Raw genomic sequence first — 22,202 nt, 5'->3', positions numbered from 1 at the left:
GTCTTTAGATGTAGCGCACCCAGCTGTATCGGCAAGACCTTCAATCGCTGGCAGGATTTCACTCGCCATTACAACGGAGCTCATGTCGCGGAAGATGCGGGCGACAGGTTCTGGTGTCAGGTACCTGGCTGCGAACGTGCCGTTCGGCCATTTCCGAGGAAGGATAAGCTAAATGCTCATGTTCGGAAGATGCACATGTCGGTGATTGAAATCGGGTCATCAGAGATATAAAGTGGCTGGTGTGGTAGTGTAGGTGGATTGTGGTCGGCAAGGGTCATGTGTTATGCCAGAGACGATTGTCGAGTGGGCGTGCAAGGGAAATACAAGAAGTCGCACAGGCGCAGTTCTCATTCCGTATATTATTTTGTAATGCGACCTGAAATCTCTGGATGTCAGCGCTGTTCAGTTTCACGTCGCCCAAGGATGACCTCCTTTCCCAAACTTCGCATCACAAAATGCCAACTTCGTCAACCTCTTTTCCAGAATCTCTTCCTTGTGCATCTCCATCTCTTCGTAATCCCAGTTCAGACTCACCATGCTGCCTCGCAACCACTCTGCTCTCTCTGTAGATAGGAAAAGTGTCAAGCCTCCTGTTAGCATGGGATCGTCAAGGGCAAAGTCCAGATACTGCTTCGGCGGCATGTCTGTTGCGACGAGGCCGGGAAAGAGGCTGAATGTCCGAATTCCAGGCTGTTCGTGATGAAGGAACTCCATGAACTTGGTTTGCGCGAGTTTACTGGGGATGTAGGAGGAGAAGTCGGGGTACATGTCGCCCAACGTTCCGGTGGAGACCGAGATCACGGTGCCCTTGCCGTCGGGCGCTTGGGCGAGGAAGTGGTGCACGTTCAGGTGCACGGCTTTGACGTTCACTTCCTGGGCAAGTGTCAGTAACTATGGAGGGGCTTCTAGGAAAGAGAGGGGTCTCACAAAATCCTGCCACCATTTTCCTGGCTCACACTCGCCAATCATGGCTTGCGTCAAGGAGCCAGCGTTATTGACGAGGACATCGATTCGGCCGACGGCTTCTGCTGCTCTCTTCCACAACGTCGCAACATCTTCTTCCTTCGTGATATCAATGGACCCAGATGAATGCACCATCGTCTTATCTTGACCTATGGCGTCCAACTTCTCAACAACCTCTCGTAGTTTCTTTTCGTTCCTTCCGGTTATGACGATGGCCTTAGCACCGGCAGCTACCCATGCTTCAGCAATTGCTCGACCAATGCCACCTGTGGCCCCAGTGATTAGGACCGTCTTGCCTGCAGCTGAAAGGGCAGCGTTGCTAGGATCCAGGAGAGGGTTGTCTTTGCGATAGACTTTGCTCGTGAGTTGGATGGGCCAAGTTATAGCATCGTAGTCTGGTTGGTCAGCCATTGTTTTGGTGACCGATATAAGGAGTATGGTCCAATTGCAAGTCATTGCTTGAGGAGTATAGTACTCATTGTACAGTAGTTTAGGAATCCATAACATGACGCGACTGCGGGGAATCTGTGCGCGTCTTGTGCCGTACCCACAATATGCGGCACGCGATAAGTACCTTCCGAAGCGGGATGCCGATGCCGACGCACGATCGCGGCGCGGACCACAGTCGCTAGTAGAAAGCGCACGTCGCATATCCTGCGAATACGGGAACAGGATACCGAACCATGTAAACACAGTTATCGTGTGGGTGCAATTGATGATGTAAAAGGTATCTCAGATTCGCAGTTACTGTGTTTGTCCAAGACCCCAAGAAGGATCCAAAATATCAGCGTTAAACCAGTCCAGAGAAGGTTGCGACTGGAACAGCTGCCACATCATGTCGTCGTTCCATGAAGATGGCATGATACCAGCAGTGTTGTCACTCCCGCTATTGTTCAAGATGCCAGGACCGTTCCCGAAAGCTGCCGACATGGGATAGGTGGCCAACGGTCCAGTCGAGTCTCCAGCCGGGTGCGGTGTCTGCCCATGGGGACCAGAGCCTTGCACCAGGGGCCTGCAGAGACCCAGCAGCGTGGCACACAGCCGATGTAGTCGATGAACATACTTGTTCTCTGTAACGAGTGCGGAAAGACCATCGGTGACATCTTGTAGGAGCTGGAAATCTTGCGCGCTGGATGTACCGACGACGTTGCAAAAGACGACGAAGAAGGGACAGAGTGGGTAAGAAAGCATACTCCTGGTAGTCGTCAGTAACTGTGTAGATATCAAATATAGTCGCACTTACCAGGCGAGGTAAGGATCATAGCCTTCGATGAAGTGATCCAAAGATCTTCCGAGCTCCTCTATGTCCTTTGCACACTCGAGTGCTTTCCGGGCGCTTTGGAGGCATTCTTCTCGTTCCAAGGGATTTGTCGTAACGGTGGGACTCAAGCGGTGGACCGACGTCAGGGTAGAAAAGTATCTGAACTCCATGCTTTTCCAGTGTATAAGAGCATCCGTTCTGCTATCCAAGAGATGCAGTTGCCGTTCCTTCTCCATGAGCTCGTAGATGTCCTTCATCTTTGTCCGTAGTTGCGCAACCTCATCGTTGAGTATAGTAGGCGATGGCTTCGTGTCCAATGTCAGATCCAGGATCTTGTCGAGTACGGGAAGCATTTCTAGAATGCTCATAGGGCTAGCTGGATCGGCTCGTAACAAGTACGAGGCTTTGACCGGAAGTTGAGGAAGAGACCTTGGTCGCAGCAGCAAAAGGCTCATGATACTGTCAAGAAATGCGCATTGGCCGACAAGTGCATAGATTTCGCTTTCGGAATCACTTTCAGGCATTGGCTTATCAATGTGGTGATATCCCAGAGCTACAATAGTGCGAGATGCATGTGCCGTGAGTTCCCAACAACTCACTGGGTTACCCATAATTTGCATCATGATGGCCTGCATCTATTAGTAGATCATCTCGAAGTAGCACAGCTACCATAGACGTACCCCAGTGATCAAGGCCTGAGCAAGTAGTAGGGATGGCGCGGTTAGGAAACTAATGCGGTCCAGAGCAGTAAGCGCTGCTGTCAGATGATTGAACTCCATTTGCTGGATGTGCGTTTGGACGGCTGCGCTTTTGGGGCCTTGTAGCTGATTTGCGTATAGTACAACAGCGCCTTGAAAGTGCACAATGACCTTGTACAGATTAAGGGTCTTCTCGTCCGCGTTTCCTTCCATTAAAGCGAGCGCGATCTTCTCAAACGCCTTTGGTGGTACATGATCGACAGTGTGGTAGCGAACGGCAGCGTTGCCTCGGTCTTTGGATTCAGCTAGCAGTCTCATCAGTTCTGTGTCAAGATTCTCCAAGCATATCGACTTACTGCCAAGGATAATGTTAAAGATCTCGCGCTTGGATATTTCAGTAGAGACATGCATCGACTCGTCAAAGGTACTTCGATCAGTCATGGTCGGCGTTGGGGTATTTGATAGCTGGTCAACGAACGACATGGCGGTCTCGAGGACCGAACGCTGATGACCGGACAGCAGTCCATTGGTAGAGAGCTCTTTGCTAATATGTACACGAGCTTCATGTGCTGTCTGGGGACTGTTATCAACATCCGAAGCTGCCACCGGGGCCGGCACGTCTAGCGAGCTTGTTGTTCTCTGCCTCTTTGTCGGTCGGTCTGACGATGCTTCAATGGTCGGTACAGCGAAACTGTTTGTACACTCCTGCTCCTGCGCCAGGCTTGGGCTTCGGTGAACACTCTGGACCGAGTGTTCAAGACTCGACAGCCGCTCCACGAGAGCTTTTATTTTTTCGTCCCTGCATCATCATCAGAGCTGGAACGAAAGGTGCTAATCGAGAAAAAGAACTCCTGTTCTGCATCTGTCACAAGCACGAGAGATGGGCAGTTGCTTACGTCCGAACTTTAGGCTTAGGAACACGCTTGTGTCTGTTGCGCAAGCACTCCGTCTTGGCTGCCACACAGTTTGCACATGGCTCTTTGCGATCACATTTCACCTGCGAGCTGTCAACGCTTCAGTCGCAATGCGGGTAGTGGCCCGATTGGGTCGGCGACTCACCTTTCGGGAATGGCATAAGTCGCACGCGGGGACGCCTCCATGAGCAATCCAATTCTCTTCCGGCATTTTGTAATCCTGAGAGTAGTGGAGAACGCGACAAAGTAAGTAGTCCCCGACTCTAGGCTCGCTGCTGGAGGAGGACCGGCTTGATGCTCGGATATCTTGGCAGATTCAGACGGGGGAATGATCCGTCCGAAGCTCCGACGTCATCTGCCCGACGTGCCCGGGACTGCCTTGTCCATGGCAAACTCCGAGGGCAGTGAGACATCGTCAGCAAGCCCAAACCTTGCTGCACGGTTGTTGAGACGAAGGCCCAAATATGATTCTGCACCCCTATCCGTACGTTGTCCAACCGCGATGGCAGTCATGGAAATGAAAAGGACCGCTCCCCGCTGACTGCAGCTGCCGTTCTGGCCACGTGATCGCGTTAGGAATATACGAGTGAGCACTCATATCTCCTGGGCCGCGCGTGTTCGAGCGTTGCATGTCGCGTCGTCGCGAAAGCAGAGATCGAGGCACAGGCCCAATGAGAGCCGGTTTTATGATGCGACAACCGTTCCCATCTTATTTTCAGCACGTGGGAATCCTCCAAAGGTGCGATGACTTGCAGCGATTGCACGCGTGGCAGGATCACAGAAAAGCAAATAAAATATGCGCAGAATTTCACAGCCGTTTCAGGAAGGACGCGATACACATTGCTGGCTGCCCCACGGCTACTCCCGCGAGGCTAGCCTTTCTGGTTGGAAGTGAAGGGTATTTGGTTGGATGGGGAGTTGAGGGCGTAAGTAAGACGCGATTGAGCGATGCAATGTCATCAAGCGAACACGCCGTCACGGTGCCGAAGAAGGAAAGTGGTATGGCATGTCGCTAAGAGGACGTGGGATACCGACGTTTCGCGACGTGAAAAGATATATTTCCGTGGTCGTACAGATGTCATACTTACCAAGTATCCGGTAGCAGGAATTCTCGAAGGAGCAAACGTGCAGTCAAAGTGTGCAGTGTTTGGAAGGAATTGGTATCCATTACCCCATCGGTTCCACCGCGATGGAAGCGAAGTCATGGAATTTGATGAACATGCCGCGCTGTGTGGGACGAATCAGTCATCGTGGCAAACATCGTCCACGTTTCGCCGAGGCCCTGCGTGTGTAACGTCTTTACGTGACGTGGGATTCGGTGGTTGAGCTGGTGCGCGGTCCTGCAGCGCGCTACTTGGAGGAGCGTTGGACCGATTAACACACCTTCTCATGTGACAGCGCGTTTGACAGAACGCGTTCAGAACGACTATCCTGAACTCATCACCTCTTCAGGCGCTGCGCCGCTGAAGACGATTGACTGTGCCGTCTACGTTGGCGCTGGAAAGGGTCTGTCTCACGAACAAGGGGTGGCGTATGTGGCGTGTTTTGGTCAGCGTCGACCTCAGAATTGGGTTGAGAAGATATCGACACAACACTGTCAGACCCCTGACTCGACCAAACGGGCTCCTTCATTACTACGCCGCTGCCTGCATGCATCAATGGACATTCAGAAGATGCGGATGAGGCTGGTGCTCGAGTACCAATGGAGCAGGCGCGCCTTGCCACATCGAAGACCCCGTGCAGAAGGAGCGACCGGCATTGGGTCGGGTGCGAATGTTGATGCATGCCGTGAAGCCTGAGTGCCGGGTAGGTGACGGGCATGCATGTGAAATGGCGATCGTTCGCTGCAGCAACAGGAGGCCGTCGGCGGTGTAGAAGCAGCAGAGAAGACGGCGGACGTACAGGCTTCTTGGGCAGTGTAGCATTGAGTGATTTTGCCACAATCGGGCCACTATCTCTGTCCTCAGCGCGCTGGCAAAAAGAAGGCGGTTCCAAAGTTGTTCTGCGTTGATGCGACGGGAAGCCAATCAGATAAGCGAACCCCAGGCTGCGTGGGGTGTATCAGGAAGTCGCGATAAGGGACAGACCACCATGGATCCTTCCCTCCAGGGCTCGCTCTCGGGCGCCTGCGGAGCGTCTGGTACGGGTGACGACCATGTCCATCCAAACCTTTGACGACGCTGCACGTGGACCAGCGTCTACCAGAACCAGCATCCTCACTGCGGAATCGGGGCGCTGCTCCGCGTCTGCGATGACGAAGAAGTGTTACAAATGGCCTCAGGCCGTCAGGCTCGGCTCGTGTGGGGTTTGGCTCACCGTCCAGAGGCAGGGCATAGCACGTCTTGTGGGCGGTGGAGACAGGCGCATATCAGATGAATGCCGTGGCCGCGATAAAGCGTCGCACAGGGGCGCGGCGTCAAGAAGCCACCCGGTGTGCTGCAGGGCATTGCGGCTGCAGCAGCGCAGGCACGCAATGAGAGGGCACATGGGGCCTGCGGCGACTCCAGGCGGTCTCGGGGCTCCCACGCCCGCCGTGTCATTGGCGCGTTTTCTGGCAGAGGGCGTGAGTCTTATCTCTTACTCCTGGCTCGGCGGCCACCACACACCCCAAACTCCAGCTTCCAACCGCACCCACAACCAGCCCAGCACTGTCCCCGCCCAGCACAGGGCTGGCCATCCCCGGCGCGGGAGCTAGTTCCAATGCCAAAAACAAAGAGTACCTGCACATCCCAGCGCCCCAAAACCTGACCAGCGCCCACTACGCTCCTACGCTCTCTACCGCTGCTCAACCCTCCCTCTCACCCACGGGTGCACAGGTCTGCCCGTCCTTTTGATTGTGCCACCTTCCACTCGGATGCTCCCGCGTGCACCGCCTGTCCGGCTCTGAATGTACGTGGTCCATGATTGCTTATCTTGTGCGCCAGCCCCATGCATATCCGGGCGACATGTCTGTGCCTGTATATTACGAGCCTCGCCCCAACTAACCGTTGTGCCTCAGGCTCTTGGCTTCGTCTCCCCTGCGTGCGATACCGTAGACACAGTCGCTCCTTCCGTACACCCAGAGACCCTCTCTGCCGGCCTTCCATGAGCCGCCCATTACCCATACAGCAACCACGCTACGACCACCACCTCAGGTCGACTCCTGATGTTCCATAGCAACATCCAGGCCCCCGTCCATCCGACTGGAAACCCCGCGCCTGGCGACGAACCTCAGCTCCCCCGCGGAGAATGCGGCTTCATTATTCCACCGTCTGAGGGGCGGGGCGCCCGCCAGCGCTGCCCCTGCCGTAGCTTCTATCCTGACTCCATTATACGCTCCCGCTGTGGGTGCGGACACCAGGCGTGGAACCATGAGGCCCAGCCCATCTCGACTGTGTCGACCGAGGCATACATACAGGCAGTAGAGCAGATGAAGCGGCTGAAGCAGGAGGTCAAGCGCTTCGAGACGCTGGAGCAAGACTTGAAGCAGGAGCTGTTCAGGGAGCGGCTTGCTCGAGAAGAGCTGGTGCGGACCAACCATGCAGTACAGGCACGCATGTACGAGAACATGCAACTTCTCAAGTTGTCTATTGACGATCGAGTCGAGGCTGTGGTGGATAGGACAACAGAGCTCAGCGATCAGATCAAGGTGCAGGGCGAGCGGCTCATCATGGTAGACGAGTTCAGCATGGATTTGGAGAACAGAGTCGACCGGGTGGAGCAGTTCAGTGGCATGTCGCGAGACGTTACGCCTGCTGCTTCGACGCCAAAAACGCGTCTGTCAACACCAAAGGCCTCGCCTGCCCCGCCAATGCCACTGTTGACGCACTCAAACCACACCATTGGCCAACTTCCGATCCGAACTGATAAGAAGTACCCGCTTTCGTGGAGCGTTCGTGTCGTCTTCGTCCCACGCAAATCGCAGAGGTTCGCGTACGATCCGGACAGCAATGGCTACCGACGATGTGCTTCGCGCAAGCTACTACAAACCCTCGAGTTCCCCAGTCCGGATAGCTCCTGTTTCGCGAATGGCATCGAGACTGCCTTCAAGGGCGTGTTCCGTGGCAGACCATGGATGCCAATGACCGGTCATCGCCCAGCCGACGAACCCTATGGCCGCATGGCGCTGACGCTCTTACCACCTGATCTCGTTCACCGTGGTGTATGGGATTATCCTTTCCTGGAGGACCACTGCATCGCGCATGACAAAATGCAAGGAGATCTCCTGTACATCACCCTGCAGTATGAAGATGTCACCTGGAACGAAATTCGATTCTTGCCTCCCGTGACCGGCATCGACGAGACCTGCTGGGAACACGACGAGGAGCTTGACGGCACTGCCAAATACAAGAGCTTGGACTCTGAGATTATGTACGACTACCAGGATCCTCCTCCTACTTATTCGTCTCGAACTCACTCGATGGCGACTAGGGCGCCTTCGGGGCTGGACGTTCTCGCCAACTCCGCTGCCATGCTGAGTCCGATCGAGCGCGCTCAGACAGCATCATCGGTCCGTTCTTCTAGACTGAGCCCTCTCAGCCCTTTGCAGCGAGCGCCGACCCAGTCGTCAAGCCATTCCAGTCATCCGCGTTTCTCCTCCGAGCGCAGTAGCCTTCGCAGCTTCGACACGGAAACCACAGATGATGAGCATCGCGACAAGAAGCCCAAGCTGCGGTCGAAGCAGAGCATGCCCAACGTCAATGGCAACGGTCATGCGCAACAGCCAATGTACGTCTCAGGTCGCTCCAAGCGTAAGATGCCAGTCAGGGAGAAGGGACCCAAGGAGCCTCTACATTTCAATGTCGCTGGTGTCGCCAAGGGCGGGCTGAACTTCCTGCACCCTCGCTCCTCGAAGGGAAAGGAAGTAGCCCATAACCCGTAAGACAACAATGTCTGGTCTCTCTTTTCCTTATGTACAAAGTTTCTTATCTGCACTCGGTAGAGGCGTTCACGAGTAAAAGCCTCACTTTGTTTACAGGATACCCACTGGCGTTGTATATTATGGTTGGATGTACCATTCCGATTGCGTTTCTTCCCTGTTCTCCTCAGATCTGTCGTTGCGTCTTATGCAGTCATCATGCACGAGACGTATTCCGGAGCTTCAGCAGACACATTTCCTTTCCCGACTATAGACGACGCGGAAGACAACATGTTCGCTTGAACCAAGACCCTGCAATGTACTCATAGCTCGCGCGATGAAGATGACGATATTCTGGTACACTCACCGTGCGAACCCTTGGAAAGTCTCGACCCAACCAGTGATCTAACGACAGACGTTCTTGCGCTATCAGGATGATCTACGAACAAGACACGGCCCGTGTCAAGCTGCCGCATCCAGGAAGCTGTCGTGCGCTCATGTTGGAAGAGGCTTGGTTGTGGGTCCTCCGATAACGTATCGTGCTACCCTGCTCTGATAACCGCCCGCATAACCCCATCCCGCATTCAATTGCCAAGGCGGCGCAGCGGAATTGATATGAAACAATAGGCCTTGGTCAGTGATTTGCCCAGCCATGATACCTTGGTACTGTGCATGATCGAATTGAAGGAGGTTGATGCTAACGGCGAAGGACCCCTTCTGAATCCGATGTCATATTTCCCATATCAAGACACCTTAGAGTGATCGGCATAGGCAGCAGCTTTGCAACATCAGAGCCAGATGTCACGTGCAATCTGCCGGGTTGCGGACTGTGCCGCTGAGATGTTCGGGGTGACTAACCCCGCCATCTTGTACAGTGTGATGATTGAACATCTACAGGCCAGCCTGACAGAACCCGGATCCCTGCGACTCAACTTCTCCAGACTGATAACATGTCGCTCAAACCGAAGGACACTCGTCGGTCGGATTCGTACGTGCAACAGACAGGGACAACCATCGCATCCACTTGGACCCCCTCTGTGGACTCCACAACTGCTGTGCTTCCTGCAAGCGCCCCGGGAAACATATTGCTCAAATGTGCTGTGTGTAAAGATCTACTTGTGACAAACGATGGTCTGGATATGAGCTTTCGCGCAATGTGTGCCGCTTCACGTTCGGGCTGCCAATCGTGTTCACTAGTGGCTCATGTTCTGCGGGCATACGGGGTGGACCTCACAACAGATGGCAATGTCTATCTCCTTGTTGAAGGAGATAGCACGCTCAAGCTTCGATTCGACGGCGCGATCTTTGAGGGTACATTAGAGGAGGTTGACCTCTTCGTTCTCGAAGGTTGGTCGCCATGCCCTCATAAATGGTTTAGTCTATACTAAATACAACAGACAGTACTTGCCCATGGCTGTCAATAAGAGCGAGACCAATAGAGCAAGCGAGCTACAGTGCAACGCTGTCTGCAGATCAGATCACACGATGGATGGAAGATTGTAGTGCTAATCACGGCAGCATGATCTGTGGCCGCGCATCAGCTCCGAAACAGCTCCCGACGCGGTTACTGCAGATAATTGGACACCAGAAGCTTCGCCTATATACACCATCTTCGAAAGAGAGAGGGTGTTATGCCTGTCTCAGTCACTGCTGGGGAGGTTCCGTGGCTCTACAAACAACCCATGCAACAGAGCCAGAATTCTGCGACAACATACCTTGGCATTTATTGCCTCGTACTTTCAAGGATGCTGTCGATCTCACCTGGCGGCTTGGGCTGCAATATCTGTGGATAGATTCATTGTGCATATTGCAAGACGATATCGATGACTGGCGTCATGAAGGCAGCAAGATGGCTTCCATCTATTCCAACTCATTCATTACGCTGGCTGCGACTAAGTCCGCCAACTGCAACGGAGGTTTATACACGACAGAAGAAACCCACAGAAAGATCAATCTTCACAGAGTACGCGACAAGTGTGGAGAAGTGCACATGATCCACAGCAGTAGGGCAATGCTGCATAGAGGATTTGGCCTCTCACAGCTGCCGCTATTGACTCGAGCCTGGGCTTTGCAGGAGCGTCTACTACCACCACGAGTCGTACATTTTGCTGGTGAAGAACTTTTTTGGGAATGCACAGACAAAGGGACCTGCGAATGCGAAACGATCAATTCTCCCCTGTGGTATGGCTTCAGGAGGAGAAGTAGATCTGGATTTCTTTCGATGAACGCATCGGGCGCCCCCATCCCAAGCGAGAAGATCGAGTCAATGGCAAGGGACTGGCGCAACCTCGTGTGCTATTACACGACGCTCCACCTCACTTTCCAAACCGACACTTTGACTGCACTCCAAGGGATCGCTAAGGCCATGCAACTCGTACGGAACTGCTCATACTATGCTGGGTTGTGGGAGGATACTTTAGTGGAGGATCTACTATGGTATTACACAGAACTGGATACATCGAAAGCACCCTTTTATCAACCGCCTAGCTGGTCTTGGGCTTCGCGCAAAAGTGATGGGTTTGTTGCCTGGTATAGGCATCGAGGAAAACGTACAAGACACGCGCATATTGCGGCTGTCTCCGTCACACCAAAGGGCCTGGATCCGACTGGAGAAGTTCACGCTGGATCCATAATCATATCTGGTAGACGTGTAACAGCTCACGTGGGATTCAAGGATAAGAAGCCTTCTCTAGTTGTTCTGAGCAGTATACTACAAGATGATGGCACGTGTCGCAGTTATACTCCTTCAAACTGGTCGTTCGATATCGATATTACGATTGGCCGAGCGATGGAAGTGGAGCTTCTTGAACTGGCAGTGGACAATCTTGAGCTAAAAAATATCACCACCTTCTTGTGTCTTCGTTCGGTCGAACACAATGCTGCTAACAGCGACCATCCTACTGGGGACGACATTCCGGCGTTCGAAAGAATTGGTATTGGTCAATTCTATCTCTCCGAAGAAGCTGTTTCTTGTTTCGAGTCTCAACCTTGTACCGTTAGGCTGGTCTAGTTCTCTTTGTCTCCAGCGTTGGCTAGGATTTTGTACGTCGGAATATTATGGGCCCGCTATCAAGTGTAAAGAAACATATGAATACTGCATGCAACATCCGGTGTCTTTTACTTGGAGTAACGGATGGCCTTTGAGTACGTTATAGCAGTGGGGAAGACAGGCCGCATCTAATTGCGGGGAACAACCCCGAATTCCACTCCACCTCAGCTAGCAGCAGACGATAGCACGACGAAACGATTACTCGACTTCGCGATAATCTTACATGTACGGCAAAGCTGAATACGAGAGGCACACCGATATATTATCGCAGGTTTGATGTCAGTTGCAATGTTCGCGGATCCTTCCGATACCGCATGGTGACGGGCCTTTTCTTATCATGCCGTATCTGGTATCTCGGATGAACCCCTCCACTCCTCCATGCCGATCCCTCCATACAGGCATCGCTGCCGAACCACTCAAACCCCGGACGTATGCCCCGACACGAGGCGAAATAATCGGTATTGGTCAGAAAGAGCAGGGGGTTTATCAGGAGGACCATGCGCGACGTGAGATAGACAGCGGAGAAATGTTACCTTGCACTCGCTACCACCGTGCGACGCCTGGATAAACGGCTGTGTCAGCGCTTGGCCTCAGGCTGCATGTAACTCCACGGGATGGGTGCAATTCTTGCAGATTTTATAATCGGAGAGGCTAGCTTGCGGTGATCGTACTTAAGCCTGTGGACGCAGTTGGTTCGTTCGACGTTGAGTCGCATTGCACCTTCCTTCACGACAGCCTGAGAAGCGCAGCCCGATCGCGTCGCTCCAAGCTAGGACTTGGTCAAGCATCAACGATATCACAACGCTTTCTCGACTCTCGGCCTGTCAGTATGTCGACAAACAAAGATCCCGAACTTGCGAAGGACGGCCTTGAAGTCACGGCATCTCTCTCCTCCTCCAAAGATGCCAATGCGCCCGTGCCAGTCGAAGGCACGACCGAACACCTACCCACATACGAGCACGAGAAGGCCCTAACATGGAAGTTCGACCTCCGGATACTGCCCATGCTGGCAGTCATGTACCTCTTCAACGCGCTCGACAAGGGTAACTTGGGCAACGCAAAGACGGACAACATGGACAAGGACCTTGGCTTTGTTGGAAACCAGTACAACATCATGCTGAGTATCTTCTACGTACCTTACGTTATCTTTGCGCCGCCGATTGGTATGCTGGGAAAGAAGTACGGACCGCATCGCGTGCTGCCGATCATGATGTTTTGCTTCGGTAGCGCAACGCTGCTTGCTTCAAGTGTGCAAAATTGGAGTGGAATGATGGCTTTGAGATGGTTCTTGGGTGAGTACATGAATGGAGACCTTGAAAGGTTACATGACTGACAGTATACAGGCATGGCTGAGTCCGCCTTCTTCCCGCTCGTCATCTACTACTTGACCACCTTCTACCGCCGAGGCGAACTTGCAAGAAGACTGGCCTTGTTTTATGCCGCCTCCAACATCGCGAACGCATTCTCAGGCCTTCTCGCCTTTGGCGTATTTCAGATCGAATCGAAGCTCGACTCGTGGCGTTATCTGTTCATCATTGAGGGAGCGCTTACAGTCTGCTTCTCATTCTTCGCCTACTGGTACCTCCCCAAGAACGCATTCGAAGCCAAGTTCCTCAACGAGTCGGAAAAGCAGCTCGCGTTTACCCGTATCCAGATTGACTCCTCATCGGTTGTTGACCAGAAGTTTGATCTGAAGGACGCGCTTGGGATCTTCAAGGAGACCTCGACCTATGGTTTCCTCGCTATTGAGGTCTGTCTGGGCGTACCACTTCAGTCCGTGTCACTGTTCCTGCCGCAGATTGTAGCGCGACTTGGCTACGACAAGATCAAGACGAACCTTTACACGGTTGCGCCCAACATTGTCGGAGCTGTCGTGCTTCTCATCTTGGCCTTTGCCTCCGACCATACACGTCTCCGCTTCCCCTTCATCGCCCTCGGCTTTCTGCTCACGTTCATCGGCTTCATCATCTACGCTACCATCGACGTGGAGCACTCCCTCACTGTCGCATACTTCGCCTGCTTCATGATGACTTGGGGTACATCCGCGCCTTCTGTCCTCCTCTCGACATGGTACAACAACAACGTCGCCGACGAGAACCGACGTGTTACTCTTACTTCCGTTGGTGTGCCGCTGGCGAACTTGATGGGTGTGGTCAGTTCCAACATCTTCAGGCCACAGGATGCGCCCGAGTACATTCCCGCGCTGGCTACCACTGCGGCTTTTGGCGCGACTGGATGTGTGTGTGCCGCGCTACTAGGTGCTTATATGGTCGTAGACAACAAAAGGAGGAACGCGAAGCAGGGCGTCAACCACACTGCTAGGGATGTATCGACTGAGAAGCTCAGGGATGGACCTAAGAACCCAGAGTTCAGGTGGTTCTTGTAGGGTGAGCATGAAGTTGAGGCTGCTCAAAAAGTGTCTTTCTTTTGGATTGAACACATCGACTTTGTCATTTTTGCAATAAGCGCGTGCCTTTGGATAGTCTAGATACCCTTTGAATCCATGTTTGCGTCTTCAAAAAGGAACACACGCGAGCCGCGCATTGATCCGATAGCGGGAAAGCTCCTCAAGCACGGGCGTGACCGACACGGTCACGCGTCACCATCATCCAAACCAAGTGTGAGACAGGTTGAAAGGATCAACGCGGACTCGAACCGGTCTGGAGCCTACATTGACGTTAGGTCAGCTACTATGCATGTTTCCATCTTGATGTAGGCTCCATCGTGTTCTAAGTTTTCCTTGAATGAGGTAGATGCAAGAATGAAGGCGAGTTGCAGCACGACGCAGCAGCAAGGGTGTTTCCGTCCAGGGATCGTCGAGAACGCGGCCCAGGCGTTAGCGCCATCTCTTATCGCCGAGGCAGCTGCTACATCACCCGTCACATAGCCTCACGCGCCTCACTCGACAGTCATCACGGGTCGCAGCTCAGAGCTGCCTAGTACCTTGCTGTCGCTGCATCTATCTATACTCTGTTCTGCCTTCATCTCTTCTGAGGTTCATCTGGACACTGGACACTTCTTTGTCCATAGCCCATCACTTGCGACACCGCGTCCGATAAGCGTCGCTGAGCTCGGGAGCTCGACTCATCACTACCATGGCGGTCAAAGCTGCAGTGCCATTCCTGGTGGCCATGATGCTGCTGACAGGTGTGTGTAATACACTGTTGACCAAGTACCAAGTATGTGAACCTTCCCACACAGCCGATTCGCTGGAAGTCTGGTACTGACTGCGCGCGACCAGGACATGCAATGCGTCGACAACTGCGACTCTCCCTCGCCGAAATACCGCCAGCACTTCGAACAGCCCGTCCTTCAGACCCTACAGATGTTTGTGGGCGAAATGGGCTGCTGGCTCGTCATCGGCCTATTCACCCTCTACCAGCGGTACGCGAGCGCGAAGGCAGGCTACGAGGCCATCCCGGACAACGATGGCGCTGCAACACCAGGTTCAGATGATAGCGAGACCGGCGCTGTTGCCAACCCGCTGAAGCCTGCGCATCCCGATGATGAGGGCAGGATACCACTCGAGGGACGAAGCATCTTCTTGTTGGCGCTCCCAGCATGCTGCGACATTGCCGGAACAACGCTCATGAACGTTGGTCTGCTGTTTGTCGCAGCTAGTATCTACCAGATGACTAGAGGTGCTCTGGTGCTTTTCGTCGGTCTGTTCAGCGTCTGGTTCCTCAAGCGTCATCTGGGACTGTACAAGTGGTTTTCGCTCTTTGTTGTCGTTACTGGTGTTGCGGTCGTCGGACTCGCAGGCGCCATCACCAAAGACGACAAAGCATCGCCCGGACACCAATCCATTCACGATGATACCACTGGCTCCGTTGGTGCGCAGGCTGCCACTACTCAAGCTGCCATGACCATCATCGGTGTACTGCTCATTGCTGGTGCGCAGATCTTCACCGCGACTCAGTTTGTGCTCGAAGAGAGGATCATGGAGAAGTACGCCATGGAGCCGATCAAGGTTGTCGGCTGGGAAGGTGTATTCGGCTTTTTGGTTACGCTCATTGGCATGATCATCCTACACTTCGCAATTGGAACTGGATACTTCAACGCGAGAGAGGGATTGTACCAGATGACGCACTACCGCGCTATCGCAGTATCGTCGGTGCTGATTATGATCAGCATTGGGTATGTCTTCCAACCTCCTCCCTCACTCTATCTCTTACTGACCCGCCACAGTGGCTTCAACTTCTTCGGTCTCTCCGTGACTCGCACCGTCTCTGCCACTTCGCGCTCGACCATCGATACTTGCCGCACCCTTTTCATCTGGATTGTGTCGCTTGGCCTTGGCTGGGAGACCTTCAAGTGGCTCCAGGTTGCAGGTTTCGCTTTGTTGGTGTACGGCACGTTCTTGTTCAACGACCTCATTCGCCCACCGCTAAAGGCGTGTGTGGAGAGGAAGGCTGAGCCTTTGCTCCCTGAGGGTCCGATCGAGCATCTCTAGCCTGTGGAGAGAAATAGAAGCAAGAAGGTCGAGGAATACTGTATATATCGTGCATGAGATTGGCGTTGGTTGGCGCACGGTAAGCTCTTCTACGCGGGCATTGAATATCATCTTTTGCATCAGGCCTACATGAATTACGTTCGTTGACACTCATTAATCGTGAGACCCCGAGAGCGCCTCTTCGTGCGAGGGAGATACTTGATAATACTCTTCACTTGACCGGGTAATACATGTGAAAGGAAAGATAGTGTAGTACGGTATCTATTTCTGCTGTTCTTGGTAGGGAGGGGCTGTCTAATCATGGTCGGTGGTGGAGGTGGTCCGAGCGCTAGTCCACACCACTCGCTTAATATTGTGATTCCCAAGTCCATCAACTACGACTTCAACAACGGCTCGACCTTTCTGAACACCCACGCCCGGAGTTCAGATACGCCCTTCCAAAGTTCGACAAAATGGCCACCACTCAAACCACCATGTGAGTTTATCCGGACGCCTCTATGACGCGCAACCGGGAATGAGTACTGACGGCCTGCAGCTCCAAGAGGAGAAAGTTCGTAGCTGGTACGATATACCCTTCCCACACGCAGTAGACGGAGAATAAAAGGAGACGGCGATCATCGGTGTTGCTGCATGGCAAAGAGCCTGCGGAGCCTAGGACGTCGAATGCGAAGATCGCGGGACATTGCGCACACAGAACGGTCGCTAACATGACCCCTCACAGACGGTGTTTTCTACGCCGAGCTGAACGAGTTCTTCCAGCGCGAGCTGGCCGAGGAGGGCTACTCCGGCGTCGAGGTCCGCGTCACCCCCACCGTCACCGACATCATCATCCGCGCCACACACACCCAGGAGGTTCTCGGAGAGCAGGGTCGCCGCATCCGTGAGCTCACCTCGCTCATCCAGAAGCGCTTCAAGTTCCCTGAGAACTCCGTCTCCCTCTACGCCGCCAAGGTCCAGAACCGTGGTCTCTCCGCCGTCGCCCAGTGCGAGTCCCTCCGATACAAGCTTCTCAATGGTTTGGCCGTCCGAAGGGCTTGCTACGGTGTGCTGAGGTTCATCATGGAGTCTGGCGCCAAGGGTTGCGAGGTCGTCGTTTCCGGAAAGCTCAGGGCCGCCCGTGCCAAGAGCATGAAGTTCACCGTACGTACACACATTGGGCACATCGCAATGACATACTGACGTTATCTAGGACGGTTTCATGATCCACTCCGGTCAGCCTGCCAAGGACTTCATCGACCACGCCACTCGCCACGTCCTGCTCCGCCAGGGTGTGCTCGGTATCAAGGTTAAGATCATGCGCGGCTCCGACCCCGAGGGCAAGGCCGGCCCATCCAAGACTCTTCCCGACTCCGTTACCATCATCGAGCCCAAGGAGGAGCAGCCCGTTGTCCAGCCCATGTCGCAAGACTACGGTGCCAAGGCCATCGCTGCTCAGCAAGCCGCGGAGCAGGCCAGGCAGGCCGAGCAGGGCGAGGGCGAGGCCCAGCCAGCTGGTGGTGAGGGCTACTCTGAGGAGCAGTAGGTTGATACTTTGCTGCGGGCGCAATGAGGTTACGAAAAGGCATTTAGCGGAAGGATATGATGCCATGACGAACCCTGACACATCTTCCTTTGCACATTCGGAATGGACTGGGCTGCTTTTTTGACACGGGAGGGAAAGGAGTCTGCACTGCTTTACTGCTATGTACTCAAATGAAACCACCCAAACATCAAAGATGGCTCTGACCACGAGTATGTTCTGATCGACGTCACTGCTGTCTTCACTACATCTCTTGACTTCAAGTATTGTCTGTTCATATTGATTCACAGGTGGGCTGATGTCATATGACGTGCGGGTGGGCCCCGGGGGACTGTCACAGTGTCCCACACGTGGTGTCTTTGGGGTTCTACCGTACGCAACATTTACAGCTTCGCACCTCATACAAGAAAAACAGTCAACAGGTCTAGAGCCTACATTAACGTCAGGTCACCTACTTTGCATGTTTTTATCTTGATGTAGGCTCCACAGTGTGTCGCTCATATGCTGCCGAACACAGCCAAGCTACTCATGACCTTGCCATCGTCACCAACCATCAAATTCCACCCGCAGCTGCTGCCTAGCCCAGGGTTCGCGATCCAGGCCGGCTCCCAGTAGAACAACCCAGTACCCTTGCCATTCGGCACAGCAGCCACACGCTTCGCAACCTCTTTCATCCACTGCGTCTGTCCATCCACACTAATCGGAATACTCTTCACGTCCGCAGGGAAAGCGTTCGACGGGTTAGGGCAGTAACTCGGCCAGTTGGTCTCCACAACCATAACCTCCTTACCGTACTTCTTCGCCATGTTGTTCAAACTCGTACTGAGCGCAGACAGCGTAGCAGCGCTGTTGTAAAACGGATAGTAAGACACGCCCTGGACATCATAATCTGCAGCCGATAGCCCGCCGCCCGAGCCCAACACGGTGTCGTACCACCACTGCTGCGTATCCCATTTCCAGCCATTGTCCAGATGAATCATGATCTTGGGCTTGGGGCTCATGGACGATTCCTTGATGGCCTTGGATGCGGATTTGAGCAGGGCAGCTACATTCTTCGGTCCATCGGTGCCGGAGAGCTGGCCGATGGGAAATAGGAGTCCGGGTGTGATTTCGTTGCCAATACTGACGAGGTTGAGGGCTATGCCGTTGGTAGCGAAGCTGTTGAGTACGTTCTTCGTGTAGTCGTAGACTTGCTTGATGATGGCTTCGCGGTTCAGCGACTTCCACGCTGCGGGCACGACTTGTTTGCCTGGGTCCGCCTGCAGAGGTAGAGGTATGAAGTCAGAATTTGTCTCACATGCACTTCGTACAGTCAGAACTTACCCAGTTGTCGCTGTAGTGGAAGTCGAGATAGATGCCTAGGCCGGCTGCTTTGGCGCGCTTCGCGAGCTTGATGTTGTAGTCGAGGTTGTAGTTTCCGTCGGACGGGTTCACCCAGATCCGTTGGCGCACGGTGTTTACGCCGCTGTTCTTGAGGATGGTTTCGAGGGGCTGGACGGTGCCGGCAGCATTTTTGTATTTTTTACCAGCTGCTTCTTCGATCAGGAGGGAGGACCAGTCTGCGCCTTTGTAGGGGAGCGCTGCGAGTGCCGTGCTGGCGAAGAGGAGGAGAGACGTGAACCGCATCGTGAGAGTGATCGATACTGAGATAGATGGCCCTTATCTCTCCAAGGATACAGCAGCTATATACCAGAGAACATCCCGTTACCTGTTACTGATCAACGACGTTTTAGAAGTACGGACAAACCTCTACATGTGGCAACGCATCCCCTCCTCCAATTTGCACCGTTAGCTGTATGCATCTGAACGTGACACCAGAACACTAAACAAAATGCATGAACAATAGTACTTCCTCCAATAACACCCGGTGCCACTATACAAAGCGCAGTTTCGAAACATATGAACTACCGAAGCGAGCTTTGCCGTGTGGGGAAGCTGGCCGGGGTAATGACAAAAGCCCCGGAGGAAATCTAGCCTAGGATGCCGCGGAACACGTGGGAGCGGGCGGAGGAACGAGTTCCGGAACAAGTAGCTTATGAGTGCCTTGCTAAGCTCGTAGTGTTGGGCAGAGGTTTTGAAGATGGGATTTTGTCTGGGTGAGTTTGTTCATATTGAAAGTGGCACAATTGTGACAATGATCCTGGAAGAAGTGCCCAAATGGTCTGTGAGTGAAACAGCCCGAAGACGTGCAGGAGAGAAAGCATAGGGGCAGTTGTGGGCATTATGTTTACAGCAAACCTACAGGATATGATGACAAAGGCGCGATTTCTGCTTTACTGGTCGAAGTTCTTGATCTCAGGCATCATGCCGAGACCCTTTCCTTCCTGTTTTGTGGTGCCTTCGCCTTCGATGACGCCTCCTGCCTTGCGCTCGTTGACGTGCTTCCGGAGCAAGCTGAGAATCTCGCTGCCCTTCCACCTGCTAGGCACAGGCCTGTACGCGGGCTTGAAAGTGCCCACAGTCTGCGCCCACTCGCCCTCTCCAGGTTGTCTTTTGCGCTCGTCCTTCTCGGGCAGCTTCGTCTGTGCCGTCGCGTCCATGCCCTGTGCATTGGGGTTGGACATCGCAGCGCCACCGCCCTCAGCTGTCTCGTGAGACGTAGGTGTGGGTTCTTGAGTCGCCCAGTAGTAGATATCCCAGTCGTTCTCGTCGAGGAAGGTGTCGTATTGCTGCATCAGGGAAGGAGACATGGTGCTTAGGTGGGCGTCGGCGAAGGTGCTGAGGAGGAGATCACTTTCTAGTGTTCCCCTCTTGCGGCTCTGATCTGGTTTTTCGTTAGCCATGTTTCGTCCTGGTCACCAAATCGCGTATTTCATGGGGCCATAGGGAATGGGCAGTGTATGAACGGACATAATAACCTCGCACGCATGGTGTTCGCGTCCTCGCCAGTCCTGCGGATAGGTTCGACCTTGAACTTGGCGCCCTCCATCTCGCCAACACCCAGTTCGCTGTTCGCTCCGCTGACGTCCTGATCCTTGCTGCCCTGTGTACCGCCTGTCATGCGCTCGGTGTTCTCGGGCACAGAATCCTTGGGTGCGAATTTGGCGTCGGCGTTGGTGATCAGCTCGGGCGGGGCTGCGTCATTGCCAATTGAAGGCATCTCATTGGCAATGGTAGATGTGGTGTTGGTCAGGTGAGGGTTCAGAGGTCTCTCGATCTGGTATTTGCGGTACGTCTCGGAGGTGTCGTTTGTGCGCTTGTTGAGAGCTTCAAACTCATTGCTACGGAGGGTGGAGATGCTGAATGTGCGGCATTGGGTGCGCGGGAGGGAGAGGAGGGCGCGCGATGAGCGAGCAACTAGTCTTGAGGACGCCATGGTGCAGAAAGTCTGTCGCGAGGCTTCAATTGGCGTTTGGACAGATTGTAGAAGGTGGTGTTGCCGAGGGTCGTAGAAAACGTCACCGGGCCAAAGCTCGCTCGAGGATTACTAAGACGAAAATGAACCCTGTGATCGCCTCGTGAAGTCTATTACTCCTACACATCGCCCAATAGCATCGGTCATTCAATGCGCAAATCCCGCGACATAACCGATACCATCAGAGGCGACCACACGTCCGTAAAATTATCGCAGCATCACGGGTCATGGACATTCGCAGCAAGGGTCTAGCGGTATTGGCCGCTCATCGCATTCATTCCTACGCTAGGACCGCTTTGGATGAACGTCTGCCTCAGTGCCTTTTTTGAGTCCTTGTTTAGGTGCTATAAGCCAGTGAGTAGTTGCCGATACGGGAGCCTAAACAACCGTGCAGCTACGACCGGCCAAATGTATTCGTCAATGTACTCCTCAGTATCACTGCAATTCATACGCTCCTCAACCGCCCTAAGTGGAAGACTGGTCACCATTGCGTTGCTTCTTTTCTCTACGAATGACCAACCCAACTATCAACTCTAATCTCAAGCTCCGAAACAAGGATAAGCAAAACGACGATACTATGGAGCAAGCATACATCAAAGCCCAGCAGATTCGGTGCTCCAGTCTCGTCACATTACCGGTCGAGACAATGCCCAAAACTACCACTTCACGCCCCCCTCTCCCCCCCTCTCCTCGCTCTACCGGACGAGATCAAGTTGATGGTACTGTCCGAGTACCTACCTTACAACAAGTTCTTTGTTCGCCCGGATTTCGAGGGGAACCAGCTTCATACATTCGATTTCGCGAGACAAGTCTTGCCACTCCTGGTGGCCATTCCAGAACTGAAGTATCTGGTATACGATGTGTTGTTCAAACAGAATAAGATTCTGATAACGACCTCTCCTCGTGGCGGCATACCATACCCTCCTGGGTGGATAAACGCGCTAATTCCGCGACTATGCGTGCGCATACACATGACTGAGAAGGGTATACAATTTCTACGCCAGCTAGCGACGGGGAAGCTTGGGTTCGAGAAGCTCGTCGAAATCGATATCAGACTTACGGCCGCAAGGATGAAAGTCATCTCGACAGAACCTACACTCCTAACACGTCGGTCCAGCGAGCCTCTAGTACCGCATGTCGCAGTGGTCTTAAA

At 53.6% G+C, this 22,202-nt stretch overlaps 8 protein-coding genes across 8 annotated transcripts; 4 read left to right on the top strand and 4 right to left on the bottom strand.

Annotated features, from left to right (window-relative positions):
• Positions 1–408: 408 nt before the first annotated feature.
• Positions 409–1,374, bottom strand: J4E84_004560 (uncharacterized protein; the record flags this gene model as incomplete). Its single annotated transcript, XM_049387163.1, has 2 exons — positions 409–873; positions 928–1,374. 2 exons carry the CDS (start codon positions 1,372–1,374, stop codon positions 409–411), a joined length of 912 nt encoding a protein of 303 aa, XP_049244936.1.
• Positions 1,375–1,707: 333 nt separating this feature from the next.
• On the bottom strand, positions 1,708–3,363 carry J4E84_004559 (uncharacterized protein; the record flags this gene model as incomplete). The annotated part of the gene is made up of 4 exons (XM_049387162.1): positions 1,708–2,158; positions 2,207–2,853; positions 2,905–3,227; positions 3,279–3,363. The coding sequence occupies 4 exons, from the start codon at positions 3,361–3,363 to the stop codon at positions 1,708–1,710; spliced, it is 1,506 nt and encodes a 501-aa protein (XP_049244935.1).
• A 3,618-nt stretch (positions 3,364–6,981) lies between these two features.
• Positions 6,982–8,697, top strand: J4E84_004558 (uncharacterized protein; the record flags this gene model as incomplete). The annotated part of the gene is made up of 1 exon (XM_049387161.1): positions 6,982–8,697. The coding sequence occupies one exon, from the start codon at positions 6,982–6,984 to the stop codon at positions 8,695–8,697; it is 1,716 nt and encodes a 571-aa protein (XP_049244934.1).
• A 3,854-nt stretch (positions 8,698–12,551) lies between these two features.
• Positions 12,552–14,108, top strand: J4E84_004557 (uncharacterized protein; the record flags this gene model as incomplete). Its single annotated transcript, XM_049387160.1, has 2 exons — positions 12,552–13,014; positions 13,066–14,108. The coding sequence occupies 2 exons, from the start codon at positions 12,552–12,554 to the stop codon at positions 14,106–14,108; spliced, it is 1,506 nt and encodes a 501-aa protein (XP_049244933.1).
• A 709-nt stretch (positions 14,109–14,817) lies between these two features.
• J4E84_004556 (uncharacterized protein) lies at positions 14,818–16,175 on the top strand (the record flags this gene model as incomplete). The annotated part of the gene is made up of 3 exons (XM_049387159.1): positions 14,818–14,901; positions 14,964–15,859; positions 15,911–16,175. The coding sequence occupies 3 exons, from the start codon at positions 14,818–14,820 to the stop codon at positions 16,173–16,175; spliced, it is 1,245 nt and encodes a 414-aa protein (XP_049244932.1).
• A 452-nt stretch (positions 16,176–16,627) lies between these two features.
• Positions 16,628–17,697, top strand: RPS3 (40S ribosomal protein S3; the record flags this gene model as incomplete). Its single annotated transcript, XM_049387158.1, has 4 exons — positions 16,628–16,650; positions 16,711–16,736; positions 16,897–17,315; positions 17,365–17,697. The coding sequence occupies 4 exons, from the start codon at positions 16,628–16,630 to the stop codon at positions 17,695–17,697; spliced, it is 801 nt and encodes a 266-aa protein (XP_049244931.1).
• A 494-nt stretch (positions 17,698–18,191) lies between these two features.
• J4E84_004554 (uncharacterized protein) lies at positions 18,192–19,320 on the bottom strand (the record flags this gene model as incomplete). The annotated part of the gene is made up of 2 exons (XM_049387157.1): positions 18,192–18,953; positions 19,018–19,320. The coding sequence occupies 2 exons, from the start codon at positions 19,318–19,320 to the stop codon at positions 18,192–18,194; spliced, it is 1,065 nt and encodes a 354-aa protein (XP_049244930.1).
• Positions 19,321–19,967: 647 nt separating this feature from the next.
• Positions 19,968–21,010, bottom strand: J4E84_004553 (uncharacterized protein; the record flags this gene model as incomplete). Its single annotated transcript, XM_049387156.1, has 2 exons — positions 19,968–20,458; positions 20,560–21,010. 2 exons carry the CDS (start codon positions 21,008–21,010, stop codon positions 19,968–19,970), a joined length of 942 nt encoding a protein of 313 aa, XP_049244929.1.
• Between the last annotated feature and the right edge of the window lie 1,192 nt (positions 21,011–22,202).

Source organism: Alternaria hordeiaustralica (genome assembly GCF_023758085.1).
Source record: "Alternaria hordeiaustralica strain BMP 2776 chromosome Unknown scaffold_7, whole genome shotgun sequence".
Taxonomy (NCBI): domain Eukaryota; kingdom Fungi; phylum Ascomycota; class Dothideomycetes; order Pleosporales; family Pleosporaceae; genus Alternaria; species Alternaria hordeiaustralica.
This window is presented reverse-complemented; position numbering and strand designations above follow the sequence as displayed.